Source organism: Symphalangus syndactylus, chromosome 18 (assembly GCF_028878055.3).
Source record: "Symphalangus syndactylus isolate Jambi chromosome 18, NHGRI_mSymSyn1-v2.1_pri, whole genome shotgun sequence".
NCBI classification, from domain to species: Eukaryota; Metazoa; Chordata; class Mammalia; order Primates; family Hylobatidae; genus Symphalangus; species Symphalangus syndactylus.
Window position 1 is genome coordinate 75,067,439 of NC_072440.2, and position 13,632 is coordinate 75,081,070.

General features: G+C 46.2%; 1 protein-coding gene across 1 annotated transcript in view; it reads left to right on the plus strand.

The window, feature by feature from the left end:
• The window catches only part of LOC129467540 (BOS complex subunit NOMO3-like), a 46,625-nt gene that overhangs the window by 24,361 nt on the left and 8,632 nt on the right, over positions 1-13,632 (plus strand). The window contains 10 exon segments of the mRNA XM_063622378.1: positions 170-301; positions 1,843-1,979; positions 3,850-3,937; positions 6,904-6,967; positions 7,515-7,610; positions 10,857-11,075; positions 11,161-11,243; positions 12,158-12,277; positions 12,280-12,316; positions 12,462-12,588. Of these exon segments, the coding sequence (XP_063478448.1) occupies positions 170-301; positions 1,843-1,979; positions 3,850-3,937; positions 6,904-6,967; positions 7,515-7,610; positions 10,857-11,075; positions 11,161-11,243; positions 12,158-12,277; positions 12,280-12,316; positions 12,462-12,588 (1,103 nt within the window).

A 13,632-nucleotide genomic window follows, 5' to 3' on the forward strand; every position in this document is an offset into this window, starting at 1 on the left:
CCCAGCCAAGTGGACGCATGTTAGCTTGAAAGAAGCACCCCCTCCGCCTCTGGCCGCTGCCTCTTAGGAGCTCAGCAGTAGCAAGAAGCTATTACATAGGGCTAGGATTCGAACCTGTGCTGAAGCCTTGTGAGGGGTCACATGGGGCCCTCCCTTCTTTTTCCTGCAGACACCTGCGGTGACTTGCTGGTGACTCTACAGTCCCTGAGCCGCCAGGGTGAGAAGCGGAGCCTCCAGCTCTCCGGCAAGGTCAGCTCCATGACTTTCACCTTTGACAACGTGCTCCCTGGAAAATACAAAAGTAAGAATTGGAATGCAACATCCTGTGGCCCTCACACACTTCCTGTCTTTGTAAACTTTCTAAAACCCAGGTCTCAAATTGTATCACGACCATGTACCTTTCCTTGTTTTAAGTCGTTTTTGCCTCGTGACCTTGACTGCATTATTTAGCATTGGACAAGCATGGAGGAGTCCAGGCCCTGAGGTGACTGCCACCTTGTCCGCACAGCCCACTGGCTGCTTCTGTTAAGGGAGGGTGCCCCGACGTACGACATTTTATTTCTAAAGTCCAGAAAAAGGAGTGTGAAATAGTTCCACTGATGTGTTCTGCTAACTTAGCAGTACTGGTGCTGAGTACCGACCATGGCAAGGTACTTGACCTCCCCGAAACTCAGTTTTCCCATCTGTAAAATAGATGTAATAGAACCTTTCTGCAGAATATAAGACTAAAAGAAAGAAAGTTCCACTGATGTGTTCTACTAACTTAGCAGTACTGGTGCTGAGTACTGACTATGGCAAGGTACTTGACCTCCCCGAAACTCAGTTTTCCCATCTGTAAAATAGATGTAATAGAACCTTTCTGCAGAATATAGGACTAAAAGAAGTAAAGTTTATAAAGCCAGCTAAGTAGCTGGTGCCCACCAATGTTACTTCCCTTTTCCTTGCCCTTCTCAAGAAGCCACTTCTTGCCTGTATTTCTGCTTTTTCAGAAATCAGCTTGGAGCTGCTATCTGTGGATAGCTTATAAAACAGATGGCTTTTTCTGGAATTATATTAATATTTTCTGTTATGGCAGGGCTTGGCAGACTAAAAAACTGCCTATTTTTATAAGCATAGTTTCCTTTGAACACAGCCTTGCCCATTTGTTTATGGATTCTCTATGGCTGCTCATGTGTAACAGCGGCCAAGTCGAGTGGTTGAGACCGACAAAGCATGTGGGCTGCAAAGCAGAAAAGACTTACAGAAAAAGTTTGTGGATCCCCGAATACCTTACTTGCAGCCTGATCTTACAGGCCCCATTGGATTTGTTTCTTGATGTAATGGCGTTGGTTCCAGTTTTTCTTTCTGTTTTTTTTTTTTTTTTGAAATTTAGCCTTGCTCTGTCACCCAGGCTGGAGTACAGTGGCGTGACCTTGGCTCACTGCAACCTCTCCGCTTTCCGGGTGCAGGAGATTCTCTTACCTCAGCCTCCCAAGTAGCTGGGATTACAGGCATGCACCACCATGCCTGGATAACTTTTGTATTTTTAGTAGAGATGGGGTTTTGCTATGTTGGTCAGGCTGGTCTTTAACTCCTGGCCTCAAGCCATCCACCTGCCTCAGCCTCCCAAAGTGCTGGGATTATAGGCGTGAGCCACCATGCTCGGCTCCAGGTTTTCTTTAGCAGTAATTTATTCCAAATACTGCTAGTTATAAATATTTGTATGTGTATATTTCTATCTTTATGTCCACATACACACCTGCTTTTTAAAATTAGTTAATTCATGATTATTGTTTCTGGTCGTGTGCAGGGAGGTGGTGTGCTCCACGCCCATGTATCCGTTTTTGGTGTTTGCTTTTGCAGTAAGCATCATGCATGAGGATTGGTGCTGGAAGAACAAGAGTCTGGAGGTGGAAGTGCTAGAGGATGACGTGTCTGCAGTTGAGTTCAGGCAGACGGGCTACATGCTGAGATGTTCCCTGTCTCACGCCATCACTCTGGTATGTGCGGCTTACGGAGTCTCTTATTTGGAAAAACCCTCATCTTGTGGATATCAAGAAAGACTAACATGCCAGGAATCTTGTAAACGTAGTCAAGTCAGATTTCCTTTTCTGCCTCTCCACTCGCCCACCTGTTACGCAGCGCATAATCAGGAAGCATTTATAGTCTCTCAGTGGAAGGACCCCTGTATTTAGGAGGTTTCCTTGTCCTGGCTCTACACTAAATCTGACTGGTGATTCGGGGTGGCCTTTGGTACAGTGCAGAGCACACTGGCTTTATATTATTAGTAATAATAGCTTTGGGTAAATTCATTTACTGCTTCTCAGCCTCAGTTTTCACTGAAAATTGAGATCTTAATACCTACTTCTCAGGGTTATGGCAGGGCTTAAGTGAACCTCTTAGGTATCAAAGTGTCCTTGGTGTACCCCGCTCTTGTTTATTAAGATACTGCCAAGTGAGTTTCTCTGATATATATATATATTTATATATATATATATATATATGTGTTTTTTTTTTTTTTTTTTTTTTGAGATGGAGTCTTGCTCTGTTGACCAGGCTGGAGTGCAGTGGCGCAATCTCGGCTCACTGAAACCTCTGCCTCCTGGGTTCAAGTGATTCTCCTGCCTCAGCCTCCCGAGTAGCTGGGACTAGAGGTGCGTGCCACCATGCTCAGCTAATTTTTTTTTTTTGTATTTTCAGTAGAGACAGAGTTCCACCATGTTGGCCAGGCTGGTCTTAAACTCCTGACCTCAGGGGATCCACCCGCCTTGGCCTCCCAGAGTGCTAGAATTACAGGCGTGAGCCACTGTGCCCTACCTTCTCTGGTATATTTATTCCAGCGCAGACGACGAAGCTGTAAACAGGATCTTAGCTTCTTGTTGACTGTGGTCTCTGTGGCCTGAAAGGCAGTGTGAAATGGGTTTCAGGAGCACCTCTGTAGATCCCTTCGTGAATTTTCTATAATGTTTTGATGTCGTGCGGCAGCAGATGTCATTGTCAGGTCTTAGTTTCTCTGCAGAGAAACTAGAAGAATTCAAACTGGTGTTTCACGTGCCAGCTTACTCCCCTAACTGCTTAATTACAAAAACTCGACAGGCTGATTTGTTATAGGAGATCGATTAATATCCGGTTCATAATAAGTGATAGATACTTAGGAAACCTTTCCCTTCCAGCAGTGGAGTGGATTCCAGCTCCCTTGTAATAAGATCCTTTTTTTTTTTTTTTTTTTTGACACTTCCTTAACCCCTTCTTTATCTCCTCCCACTCTCCCCTCACTCGCCGGGCCCCAGCCGCAGTGGTCCTCTCCAGTCCCACACCAAGCTCACTCCCTCCTCGGGGCCTTTGCACATACTCTCCCCTCTGCCTGGAGTGCTGTGTCTTCTCCAGAAACACGTGTCGTTGGTTTTTCCCTCCTCATTCAGGCTGCAGCCCTATTGTTCAGGAGAGATGTGCCCTGGGACCAGCAAGCTAAAGACCCCTAGGTGGGGATTGTTCTTCTCTTGCTTTCCTGTTTGTTTTCATGGCTTTGTTACTGAGCAGTTGAGATCACTGATTGATTTGTTGACGCATTGATTTTGTCTTCCCGTATTAGAACATAAGCCCTGTGAGAGCAGGAGCCGTGGTCGTGACTCCCAAGGCCTAGCCTTGTGTCTGTCACATAGCAGGTGCTCAATAAATACTAGTTGATTGAATGAAAAATAGCACACTTTTGTTGGAAGTTTTGGGAGGTTTTTAATTTTCCTGTGGCACCCAACTGCTCCGATGATAAATGGGCAAAACAGATGACTGGTTTGGAAAGAGAAATATTATTAATCATCTTGCTGTCTCCATCTCTCCTAGTAAGTCATTGTATTGGCTTTGCTCCCTTAGGAATTTTATCAGGATGGAAGTGGACGTGAGAATGTGGGGATTTACAACCTCTCCAAAGGAGTCAACCGATTCTGCCTGTCCAAGCCTGGTAAGTTTGGAAGGATTGATGTGCCATGAATTAGAAGAATGGAAAGGCACCAGAGGATGGTTTTGAAGGCATTTTTTTCTACCTTGGTTCTGTTTGCACATCAAGCTTTCAATTTCAGTGTGTTCAACCTGCTCTTATTTTTCTGTCTCTGTTGGGTTTGAGTTGGGTAGAGACCACTGGGCCCTTTCACCTCCAAAAATATACCATTGGCCAATGACCTCTCTTTATAGTGCTGTTTTTAAATTGGAATCATTTCCCACTTTGCTTAAAATCTTTGAGTGGCTTCTCCCTCTTTCTCATTTTTTTTTCTCTCTTTTTTTTGAGATGGAGTCTTGCTCTGTCACCCAGGCTGGAGTGCAGTGGCTTGATCTTGGCTAACTGCAGCCTGCGCCTCCTGGGTTCAAGCGATTCTCCTGCCTCAGCCTCTCGAGTAGCTGGGATTACAGGCGCCTGCCACCACATCGGGCTAATTTTTGTATTTTTAGTAGGGATAGGTTTCACCACATTGCTCAGGCTGGTCTCAAACTCCTGACCTCAAGTGATCCGCCCACCTCAGCCTCCCAAAGTGCTGGGATTACAGGTGTGAGCCACTGCACCCAACCCTCTGTCTCTTTTATAATGGCTTTTTTTGGAGACAGAATTTGCATATCATAAAACTCACCTATTTAAGATGTACAATAAAATGATTTGTAGTAAATTTATCAAGTTGCACAACCATGGCCGGAATCCAGTTTTAGACCTGTTCATCACTCACAGGGTAAGATCCTCTGTGCCTGTTGACAGTTAATCCCTGTTTCCAGCCACTGATCTATTTTTTGTCCCCATGGATTGGCTTTTTTTGGACGTTTATCATACGATGCTGGTATTTTGTTTGGCTTCTTTGATTTAACATGTTTTTGTAGTTTATCTGTGTCATAGCACATATCAGTAGTTTGTTCTGTTACATTGCTGTGTAGTATTCTGGTGTGTGGTTAGATCATATTTTGTGTATCCATTTACCAGTTGGTGGATATTTGACTGGTTTCCAGTTTGGTGCTGTTATGACTAATGTTACGGATGTTCTGGTACAAGTCTTTTTGTGTCCATATGTTTTCATTTTTCTTGTTTCAATACCTAGGAATGGAATTGCTGCATTGTGTGATAAATTTATGTTTAACCTTTTAAGAAACTGTCAAATTGTTTTCCACAGAGGCTGTGTCATTTGATACTCCCACCAGCAATGCGCGAGGGTTCCTGTTTCTTCACCTCCTTCGCCAACATTTGTTATTGTCTGTTTTATTATAGTCATCTTGGTAGATGTGAAGTCGTGTCTCATTGTGGTTTTGTTTTGCATTTTCCTAATGAATAATTCAGTGGCTCCTCCTTTTGGTTCCCAAGAAAAATACAAACTCCTTAACCTGACCTTAGCTCCTGTGTAACCCAGCCCTGTCTGCCACTCCTTCTACTCCAGCCACTCTGTCCTTCCGGGTGTCAGTTCAGCTGCCTTTGGCTACATGTAACAAAATCCATACAGCAGTGCCGTCAGCAAGTGGTAGTTTATTTGGCTCAATAAAGAAGTGTGGCAGTGTGTGGCGGCCAGCATGGGTTCAGCAGCTGGTAGATGTTAGGGGTGGTGTCTTTGTGATTCTTTAGGCCTTTCCCTTGTATTTTTTGCCTTATATTTTCTAGATGGCTGTGGTTAGAAAACTTAGGTTTAAAGGAGGAAGTCAAGGAGGGGGCAGGCAAACATTTCCTTGTGCCCTCTCCTCCAGTAAGCTACTTGTCTGTATTATTGGTCAGAACCCTGTCACATGGTTACTTCTAGCTGCAAGGGAGGCTGGGACAGTTGGGTATGCTGCCTGAGGCTGAGCATGTTGCCACCCTCAACATAACCAGGGTTTGTTCTCAAGGCAGGAAGGATGCCTGTTGAGGAAACAATGAGCCAGCTGTGTGGCAGATGCTGTTCTCTGTGGACATGTCCTCCTGCCCCTCCTAGCTGGGGCCTTCTTACCCATCAGTTCAGTATTGCTTCCCTGGGGAAGGATGGCCTCCAGGGCCACTTAGGCCTGCCTCCTATGCTGTTGCCCTCAGCACTCACTTCTGTCCCCTTCTTGCATGTGCCACAATTGATATGTTTGTGGCTGTCAAATGCTTCCCCCTCTGTGGATGGTAAACTCCATGAAGACAGGGACCACTGCTCTGTCACTCCCCACTGTGTACTAGTACCTTGCACAATACCTGGCCAGGAAGAGGTGCTCTGTTGATATTTGTTGAATGAAAGACCAAACAAAACGAACAGAGAAACCTGATTTTTTTTTTGATGGTAACTACTCTGGGGCTTGTTGAGTGCAATGAAAACAGCAGGGTGGTTTTAACTAATTTCAGGTTTTTGTAGGAAGTGTGGCCAAAATATTGGTTAATGATGATTTGGGGGAAATACATTGTTATTCCTTGTATCTTCCTGAAATTGACTGTGTTCCTCTGGCAAGTGATGAAATGTACCCCTACTCAGAGTGTCCTCCCACACAGACTCACACTTTTCTGGGGCTTCCCTTACTCACCTCCTTTTTAGGAATATCTATAGGAAGAAATTGAGGCTGTGGTTATCTCTTGGATCCTTAATAGAATCTTTTAAGTAGAAAATTATCCTCAGCCCAATTTGCAGTAGAAATGTACTTTTCTGTTCCTTCTCGTGCATGGGTCTGTTCACTTGGTCTGTGCAGATTTAACTAGTGTGAGTTGCTACATTATGGAAAATGGTAACCGTGTGCCTGCGATTGGGCCGTTGCACGGATCGGGTCATTGGTAAGAAGCCTTCATAGGCAGTGAAAACGATGCCTGCCCAGTATTTCTGATCCCATTATTGCAGATCTGCAATACGTTTGAGTTTTCACATGCAAAGAGCTGCCACTCGATTTCAGATGTCGGAATTGCTCAGTGTAATAGGTGCCATTCTCTGAAAATTACTTTTGATTTCCTGTCTGTAGGTGTGTACAAAGTGACCCCTCGCTCCTGCCACCGGTTTGAGCAAGCGTTCTACACCTATGACACGTAAGCCTGGGAATTGAATGCTTTGTGGTGTTTGTGTGCATTCCATGGAGGATTCTTCATTTACTTCAGAGAACAAAAGGAGTTTTTCTATTTTTTTCTGAAAGAGGCAAGGTTAGGCCTTCAACCGCATTTCTAGATAAGGCTTTTAAGACCCTTGGATTAGTTACTGAGGAACCGAAGATAGGATCCCTTTCCCAAGAATTCTGTAACCCCAGGATAGAGGGCTGTGTTTTTGAAGTGCCTTAAAGAGAAGCTTTGTCAGATCTCCCAGCCCTCACCGATGGGCATCTGTCAAGCTCAAGTCTGCCATTTTTATATTTTTACAGACGTATGTGGGTTTCACTGGGAATTGAAAGCGTAAAGTTGTGGAGTGGAGAATTAGTTTACTCTTTAAAATACTTCTCTGGATCTCCAGAGTTATTTTACCCCAGACTAAGAGCAATTTTCTGTAGTGTATTTAGGGTGAGGAAGGATGCCCAAAAAGGGTATTGCTGATGATCTTCTGAGAATGAGTAGGTTCGAGTGTTTCCTCTCCTGTGATTTGTAGGTCTTCACCTAGTATCTTGACATTGACAGCCATTCGCCACCGTGTCGTTGGAACTATCACCACCGACAAAATGATGGATGTCACTGTGACTATCAAGTAAGATGAGCGATCTGCGGTGGGCTGAGAGTGGCGGGGGAGGGTGTGGATGAGGCCTGGGGAGTCTCTAATAGGCTCTCTGGAAATTAGTTTTGATTTCTTATCTCTAGATGTATATACAAATGGCCTTCCCTCTCTTATAGGACATCGCCATTGCCGTCAATTCCCAGCAGCCTTGATCCTTTCCTTTTCTGATTCAGAAAGTACCTGTGGGTGAGGAAGAGCATTGCGACAGCTTGTTTCAGGATCTTCAATTTCTGTTTGAACTCTTTGTACTTCTCATCTTTGCTAAGGAAAAAAAAATCTCTGGGGTTTGTGCGTTGTATTTCAAGTGTTTTAGCAAATTCAAATTGCCTGTTTTTCTTCAGACTTCTGCTTGAAGGCTTGGGACATAGAGATGGCACCTGGTATAAGAGAAGAGTCGTGAGAGAGGAAGTATTTGAAAGGCAAGTCCCTCACCGAAAGTCACGTTCATGTGAATGTCGCCTTTCAGGGAATTTTTGCAGTGTAGTGAGGTACCTGTGACACCCCAATTTTCTTGAGAAATGAAAGAGTTTTGGCAACATGACCGTCTTTGTCAAGTAGAATGAGAATCGCAGTCACTGTCTCCCTCCTGCGCGTGGTTGAAGTCACCTTTCCAGCTATGTTTCCATCTTTCTGTCCACCGTCTGTTTATCTATCCATCATCCCTGCAGAGTACATGATGACTGAATAACTGAGAGTCTTCAGTGTTTAGGCACTGGGCTTATGAGGCCACAGCCCCTATACTCATGGGATTGACAGTCTCATGGGGGGAACAGTGGTCAGAGACTCCCATGCAGAACTGTAAAATGATAACTGTTCTGAGTGTTTTGAGCTTGACCTTGGGGGCATGCAGGACAGGTAGGCTGCGGGGGGCCAGGCCATGTTAAGGTCCATAGTCTTTGTCCCATGACGCAATTGACGTGTTTTACATGGAGGAATGACTGTTTTCTTCCTGAAAGGCCCCCCTGTCGGCTGAGTGGAGAACAGACAGAAGAAGCCTGAGAGTGGGAGGTGGTGGAGGCAGCGGGAGGCAATGGGGGCCGCAGACTAGTGGCTGCGGAGATGGAGAGCGACGGACCAGTCAGAGTCGTTGAGGGACTGAGTTGATGAGACATGGCACTAAAGTGACCACTGGGTTAGGGCGGGAGAAACGTCAGGGCTGGCCCTGGTTTCTGGTGATGGGGAGCCAGGTTTTTAGCTGGGGGTGGATTTGCTGAAGGTCTGTTGCTGTCTTTTACTATCATTTACTGTCTCCCTGCTTGGAAAGTATGAATTACTGATAGGACTAGCAATCTACCTTCTTACCAGTAGTAACTGTGTATTACCTCCTTTCAGCTTGATTACATTCATTTTTGTAACTTCACAAGGGTGTTTGTGTTGCTTGCTTGTGCCGGAGGTTATATGGAATGCATCTTCCAGCTAGACAGAGCCACTCGGATCCCCCCTGGGGATCTTGTACTTAGCAGACCCAAAACCCGACTGCTGACAGTTGCCCTCCACGAGCCCCTGTGGTCTTTTCTGATTCAGATATGGCAGCTCCCGCTTTCTCCTTGTTTCTTGATTCTTCTTTCCCTTGCACCCTAGGCCCAGCCAATTCCCCAACAAAGCCTTGGCTTTCCCGTCAAACTACACCCGTCACCTAGTCCCTTCTTACCACGTGGCCCTCAGCCTTGGTCTGACCCCGCTCTGGGGTCACTGCAGCAGCTTCCCAGCTGGCCTTCCCTTCTTACCACGTGGCCCTCAGCCTTGGTCTGACCCCCCTCTGGGGTCACTGCAGCAGCTTCCCAGCTGGCCTTCCCTTCTTACCACGTGGCCCTCAGCCTTGGTCTGACCCCCCTCTGGGGTCACTGCAGCAGCTTCCCAGCTGGCCTTCCCTTCTTACCACGTGGCCCTCAGCCTTGGTCTGACCCCCCTCTGGGGTCATTGCAGCAGCTTCCCAGCTGGCCTTCCCTTCTTACCACGTGGCCCTCAGCCTTGGTCTGACCCCCCTCTGGGGTCCTTGCAGCAGCTTCCCAGCTGGCCTTCCCTTCTTACCACGTGGCCCTCAGCCTTGGTCTGACCCCCCTCTGGGGTCATTGCAGCAGCTTCCCAGCTGGCCTTCCCTTCTTACCACGTGGCCCTCAGCCTTGGTCTGACCCCCCTCTGGGGTCATTGCAGCAGCTTCCCAGCTGGCCTTCCCTTCTTACCACGTGGCCCTCAGCCTTGGTCTGACCCCCCTCTGGGGTCATTGCAGCAGCTTCCCAGCTGGCCTTCCCTTCTTACCACGTGGCCCTCAGCCTTGGTCTGACCCCCCTCTGAGATCATTGCAGCAGCTTCCCAGCTGGCCTTCCTGTTTCCGCCATTGCTTTGTGTGTTTTCCATGAAGCAGCGAGCGATTTCTTTTATCATACCATTCCTCGACTGAAAACTCCAGTGGCTCCAGGTTGGCACCAAGCCTGCAAAGCCTCAGTCTGACACCTGCTGCCCCATGGACCTCTCTGATGGATATGACTCTTCCTTGGGCCCCTGTGCCCCAGGCTGGTCTGGTCTTGCCATTGCTCGAACATCTGAGTGAGCTTTCTCTCCAAGGACTTTGCACTTGGCATCACTTCGCCCGAGCTACTGTTTACCCAGAGAGCTGCATGGCGCATTCTCTCCCTTCCTTCAGACCTTTTCTCAATGTCACCTTATCAGAAAGGCCTTGACTGTCCCTTTAAAGTAAAACAGTGCTCTGGGCTGTCTGTCTTCCCACACTGCTTTATTTTTCTTTATTGCACTTTTCCTCTGGTATTATTTTTCTCTTTTATTTCAGCCACTTCCCACTGAAATGTGGATTCCACAGGGATAGAAAGTGTGGTCTGTTTTGTCGATGCGGTATCCCTGGTGCCTAGTTCTCTATCATAGCAGTTCTCAGTGCAAGTAGAATGAAGGAACAGAGGATGGTGGCGTGGAGAAAACTCCATGTCCTACATGGAAACTGACAAGCTTATATCCAGTCACCATAAAATCAACCATATTTCATTCCAGCCCAGATCTACCAGATACTGCCACCATCACTGCGAAGCTCAGTTGTTATTTTTTGTGAAACTACTAGTTTATTTAAAACAGAAGACTCCGCCACTGTGGTGTCATGTAAGATGTCCAGTTTTTAACTTGCAAGTCCATACTTGTAGAAAGGTCAAATTCCCACTGACCACAAGGATACGCAACCACGTCCTAGGGGCTGCCATTTCTTTCTTCCAGGTCGTCCATCGACAGTGAACCCGCCTTGGTCTTAGGCCCTCTGAAGTCTGTGCAGGAGCTGCGGAGGGAGCAGCAGCTGGCGGAGATCGAGGCCCGCAGGCAGGAGAGGGAGAAGAACGGCAAAGAGGAAGACGAAGAAAGAATGACCAAGCCTCCCGTGCCGGAGATGGTAGATGAGTTACAAGGCCCCTTCTCATATGATTTCTCTTACTGGGCACGGTAAGCTCTCTTGTGCATTTCCCTACAGTGTCCTCTGTTCTGTGGGGACAGGACCCGCCAAACTGAAGTATATTAATTATTTTAGGTCTGGAGAGAAAATCACTGTTACACCATCATCTAAAGAGCTGCTCTTTTATCCCCCTTCAATGGAAGCCGTTGTCAGTGGAGGTAAATGTCAGCTCAGCGAGCAAATGTCACACACACCTTTGCAATTGTTCGCTTGCCTGCATTTACGAGTAGACTTGTGATGTTATAGTGAAGCCATCTTTGTAAGCCACCTTACATCCTCTCTGGCACACAGATGTTGGTTGGTTGGATGGATGGATGGATGGGTTGGTTGGTTGGATGGATGGATGGATGGATGGATGAATAAATGAATGATTTAGATAAATAAAAGTAACTTTTGCTGTTAGAATTGAGTTGATCTTTTTGGAAGAGGACTTGGTTTTCTTTGACATTATCAGGTCGACACCAGAAGGCAGATGAGGCGCAAAGCTGCCAGTGATGATCTTTGATGATGTTTCTGTTGTTTGGCAGAGCATGATGGGAGGGTCCTTTTTTGGGGAATGGATGACTGAAGTGATCACTTGTGGAGTATTTGTCTTTTGCTACTTATTATTTTTTTCCCAGCATTGTGGCTTCATTAAGTTGTGGGTGTTACGTGGTTCGTGTTTGGAAGTAGAGGGTGTTGAAGCCTGTGACTTCTAGCAGGCAGGCTGTTTGGGGCGGTCTTTCTCAGTGGGTCCTCTGGAGGTTGAGCAGCATGGCCTCCTGTCTGCTGTAAAGTGTTCCCTCCTGATCTGTGGCCTCCTGAGAACCTAGGAAGAGTAGTAGGAAAAACCCAGCCTTCAGCGTTTTCTGATTCTCTTGCTAAAGTCCTTCACACTGAGAAAGGCCTTTCAGGGATGGAAAGAGGCTTGGGCTGAATCTGATTATTGAGCTCCCTGGGGTATTAAATAACTGCATTTGGAACTAGCTTCTAAGGTCTGTTTTAGCCACTTTTGTCGTGGGAAACCCCCAACCAAGAAGCTCCTGTCTCTGCAGCCAAGCCCCATCCTTGTGTTTATTTCTTCCCCTCTTAGAAAGCTGCCCAGGGAAGCTGATCAAGATCCATGGGAAGGCAGGCCTGTTTTTAGAAGGCCAGATCCACCCCGAGTTGGAAGGAGTCGAGATTGTCATCAGTGAAAAGGGGGCAAGTTCACCCCGATCGCAGTCTTTACTGATGACAAAGGTGCCTACAGGTGAGCCCGGGATAGAGACACATTTGCCTGGGATCAGCGTGGGAGTCCTCTGAAGAAACTGGGGCCCACATTTCCTTGGGCTCGGTAAGGCTTCCTGTAGGGTGTGAACAAAGCCATTGGTAGCATTCTGCTTTCTTCTCTTCAGTGTCGGCCCCCTGCACAGTGACCTGGAGTACACGGTGACCTCACAGAAGGAGGGCTATGTTCTGACTGTGGTGGAAGGAACCATCGGAGACTTCAAGGCCTATGCCCTGGCAGGCGTAAGCTTTGAGGTAACTAACACTGTATTTTCAAAAGGCAGTTATATTGAGGCGTAATTAACATACAATAAACTGCACAAAAAGGGTACAGTGTGGTAGTCTGGACCTATGAATACACCCATGAAAACACCTCCACAATCAAAATAGTGAGCATATCTGTGGCCCTCAAGGTTTCCTCCTGCCCCTTGGTAATCCCTCCCTCCCACCCTTCCGCTGAGCTGAGGATCTGCTTTTCATCACCATTGGTTAGTTTGCATTTTCGAGTTTCATAGGTTGGTGCAAAAGTGATTGTGGTTTTTGCCATTGAGAATAATGGCAGAAACCGCAATCACTTCTGCACCAACTTGTATATAAATGGAGTCAAACGGGATATACTGTTTTTTTTTTTTTTTTTCAGTCTGACTTCTTTCACGCAGCATAATTTGGAGAGCTGTTGACTTTAGCATGTTTGTGTACCTTCTGGGAAGTAGTTAAAGCTATCATCCATAACTGTTCCATATTGAAGGACACAGAATGTTCTTACTGAGGCGTTTGCTACGTAGCTCCCTTCCACCAGTCCTTCCTGGGAAGAGGCGTGCTGCGATTGTACAGAGTGGGTCTGGAGATCGTTGAGAACGAACATTTATAAACTATAGGCCAAAGGAAAAGAGTGACAGATTACATCGTATAAAAATTTAAAATCTATATTGCTGAATACATTTGGAACCAAACTGAAAGATATTCAAACTCGAAAGAAATGTTTGTATCGTAAATAATATCCCCATTTTACAAGGAGCTCCTAAAATCGGTAAGAAAAAGACAACCCACTAGAAAAAAAATGAAGAAAGATTATGAAAAGGAAATGCATGGAAGTAACGCAGGTGATTAATAAACACGGAAACACAAAGCCTCCGTAGTTACTGAGGAAATGTGCTAAGGAAGTTACGGTTGAAACACTGTTTTGCGGGGATTAGATTTGCTGTAATTAAGACAATCTCTTATTTTTTGGTAAGCGTGGGTTTTCCCAAACATAAATAATTTATGGGACTGTAAGTGGTTACAGCCACTTTGGAATGC